Source organism: Malus domestica, chromosome 08 (assembly GCF_042453785.1).
Source record: "Malus domestica chromosome 08, GDT2T_hap1".
Lineage (NCBI taxonomy): Eukaryota > Viridiplantae > Streptophyta > Magnoliopsida > Rosales > Rosaceae > Malus > Malus domestica.
Genome location: NC_091668.1, coordinates 12,943,776 through 12,947,019, shown reverse-complemented (window position 1 = coordinate 12,947,019; position 3,244 = coordinate 12,943,776). Strand labels below are relative to the sequence as shown.

Here is a 3,244-nt window from a genome sequence, read left to right as displayed (position 1 = left end):
ATGGATTTTGATGGTTTGCTAGACGGTGACGAGATGCACTCAAGTGATGATGTGAATGAAGCAAAAAAGAGAAAGGGAAGAGGTCCAACAATGTTGGATTATAATGCTCTGTCAAAGGCCAAACAAATTGGTGTTCAATTCAATGACAAAGGACAACATTTTGGTGCTGGATCAGCGAGTTTGAGTTCGTCGGCAGGGATCCTTGCAAGACAACTAATACCAGTAACTTACGCAAGTTGGGATGAGGTTCCTACAATTTTGAAAGATAAATTATGGGCTGCGGTGAAGGTAAAATTTATAACCGAAGCTGTGCTCTTATTTCCTAACCAGTTTGTTCTTCTATAATACATATAAAAAATCAATTATCTTTTTGATGTTAATAAAGATTCATGGTTAATGCAGCAAAAATACGATTTGGCACCCTGTCGTAAGAAGATATTATTAACACAAATGTCTGGGTGTTGGCGTACATACAAAGCCACGTTGACAAAACAAATAAGATCCCTTGATGATGGTCCTGATGCAATGGAACAAATGCAACTCTTGAAGCCTGCTAATGTTGAGAAACAAGCTGATTGGGACAAATTTGTTAAACATCGATGCTCTCTTGAGTTTGATGTAAGCTTGTTTGTATTAAATTTTAAATTAATGATTAGGTTTTCTATGCATGGATGTTGGTTAAATGAAGTTCCTTGTTATCTATTTTTCTTTGTTAGACAATTAGTGAGAAGTTCAAAAAGTTGAAATCATTCCATACTCTCCCTCATGTGATGAGTCGTAAAGGATATGCACGCTTGGAGGACGAGCTAGTATGAACCTTTGTATATATTTTAATTTCATTTCAGTGACAACACACTTATACGAAGTTTAAATTATGGATTAATTAATAGAGAAACAAAGGTACACCTGAGGAGGATTTAAATAGAGTCAGTCTTTGGATAGCTGCTCGTACAAGAAAAAATGGTCAACCCGTAAATGAGATAGTGTCAAAGAAAATGGTACGAAGCTTCAGTTTGAAATTATCCTTGTGTTATTTTTTGTTCATTTTTCTTTTAATCTTGTCAATGATTTTTAAATGTATAGGATGACATTAAGTTGGCTAATGAAATGCCAACAACAGACAATGGTTCTATAAAAGATGATGCCTTATCACAAGCACTTGGACCTGAACATCGAGGTCGACTTCGTGGAGGTGGTTATGGGGTTACACCTTCTAGATATGATGCCCAAACATATGCCAGCATGAGTAATCGAGAGCTTAGAGACCGACTACAAAATGTCGAAGGAAAATTGCGGGAAGTGTTTGATCTTGTGTTGGCTAAACAACAAAATGAGGTAATTATATATGCAACTTTGTATATATTTATAAAATGATAAGAGATTTACGGCATGATCAATTTGTATATAGTTAGAGCTTACTTGAGGGAAGCCAATGGTTCCACCGTAAATACCCACCAACACTGGATGAATATTTGTCAGCAATACTTGATACATCCAACTTTACCCTAGCAACCACATTTTTATCGGAAAGGGAGATATTTGTTACAAAAGACTCATTGGATTGGTTTTTTAGTGAGTACAAATAAAACAATAACGGTCTAAAAAATATATTCTAACTTCTAATCATATCGCTGCAGGGAAATGGTAAAGAAACTAATACCAATGATGCAATTCAAGTCTCCACAAATAGGCCTCAGGTAAAAATGTGTCATTAGTAAATATTGGTATTTTGTTGAATCTGAAATTGATCAACTTCTATTTCTTGCGTATGCACTAGTCGCAGGGAGGCTGTATAGATCTCCAAAGAACTAAGAATGGTGTAAAACAGGTTCCCAATTCCAGTTACCAGGTTTCCAGATCATCTCCCCATGTATGAAACTGATTTTGTTTAACTTGTCTCGATGTCTTCATCATTAGATAGAAAGAAAATAGTGAACATGTTCACTTTCAGGCTTAGTTAGTCTATGCAGCTAATAGTTTCTTTGCATCTATCTTGTTATCAGTTGTTTCTTTTGATTTTGATTATTTGCATTTATCTTTTTATCAGTTACAATGTAATAAGAAAAGTGCACCAGAGGCTAACGATGGTTCTAGACACACTTCAAAAGCTAGTTCTCAGGTACATATATGATCCCAAGTATAGCACAGTGGAAATATAATAAGACATAGCAGATGTTGATAATTAGATTGTTTTTGTTTTGTTATTAGATACAATGTGATAGAAGAAGTGCACAAGTAGCTGACGATGGTTCTAGACAAGCTTCCAAAGCTAGTTCCCAGGTATACGAGAACAAGTACTAAATAGTTAGCTTATGAAACTTATGAGATTTTGATATAAACTGATCGAATTTTGTGTCTTCCATGTTTGGTTGTCACAGAGAAGTAGTCCAAACATAGAAAGAGACAACATTAAGAGAAAAGAAGGTTCTAAAGCCACTTCTCAGGTAGTAAACACACGCTTGATAATAATTGTTAAATAGTTTGATAACTTAATCATTTAAAATTGATGTTCTTATTTGATTTCTTTATGCTAGTTACAACCTGTTGGTATTTTACGAGGGTCTTCATGCAAGTTACTAAATTGGCTCGGAAATGGACAAGTTGTTGCAACTGGAGAAATAGAATCAACAAATCCTGAGGCGAAAGTTCATCACATGGTGCTTGGTCCTGATTGCTGGAAAGTTTGGGTAACTGTTGTCAAAGTGGAGAATATATCTTTGTACCGCCCTACAAGTGAATTTCGTGTCCTGGAGGATGCTGTGTCTAGTACAATTGCCTGGCCATCAAAGTACGTCCGAGTTGGAGAGTAATTTTAGTTCGTACTTAGACTAGAAAATGGTACTTTGACACTACATAGATAGTACTTTATGACTTCCGTTTATGTATTCATTAGGCACTACATGGATAATACTTTATGACTTCCGTTTATGTATTCATTTGGAAACTCAAGTATTTTTAAATTATGTTATAATATTATCAAGTATTTTTTATGTGCTTATTATATTGTAGTAAATCTGCAATTTTGTTGGTTATTCTATACTAAAATATATAAATACAGATATATATATATATATATTTGTTAAATGATTTTTTTTTTAATTTTGGAAAATAATTTATAACGGGCATTAGCTGTGGTTAATTAGTAATCGACAACGGTCATAGCACGTGGTGTTAGATCTCAATCTACCACGGGTACAATCCGTGGTCATATTGCAGTTGACAACGGGCATAGCCTGTGGTAGAA

General features: G+C 34.7%; 1 protein-coding gene across 1 annotated transcript; it reads left to right on the top strand.

The window, feature by feature from the left end:
* On the top strand, nucleotides 1-2,983 carry LOC114824132 (uncharacterized). Its single transcript, XM_070826281.1, has 11 exons — nucleotides 1-288; nucleotides 403-618; nucleotides 717-809; nucleotides 891-998; nucleotides 1,084-1,335; nucleotides 1,638-1,697; nucleotides 1,778-1,870; nucleotides 2,048-2,119; nucleotides 2,209-2,280; nucleotides 2,379-2,444; nucleotides 2,535-2,983. The coding sequence occupies exons 1-11, from the start codon at nucleotides 1-3 to the stop codon at nucleotides 2,808-2,810; spliced, it is 1,596 nt and encodes a 531-aa protein (XP_070682382.1). The 3' UTR covers nucleotides 2,811-2,983.
* The last annotated feature ends 261 nt before the right edge of the window (nucleotides 2,984-3,244 follow it).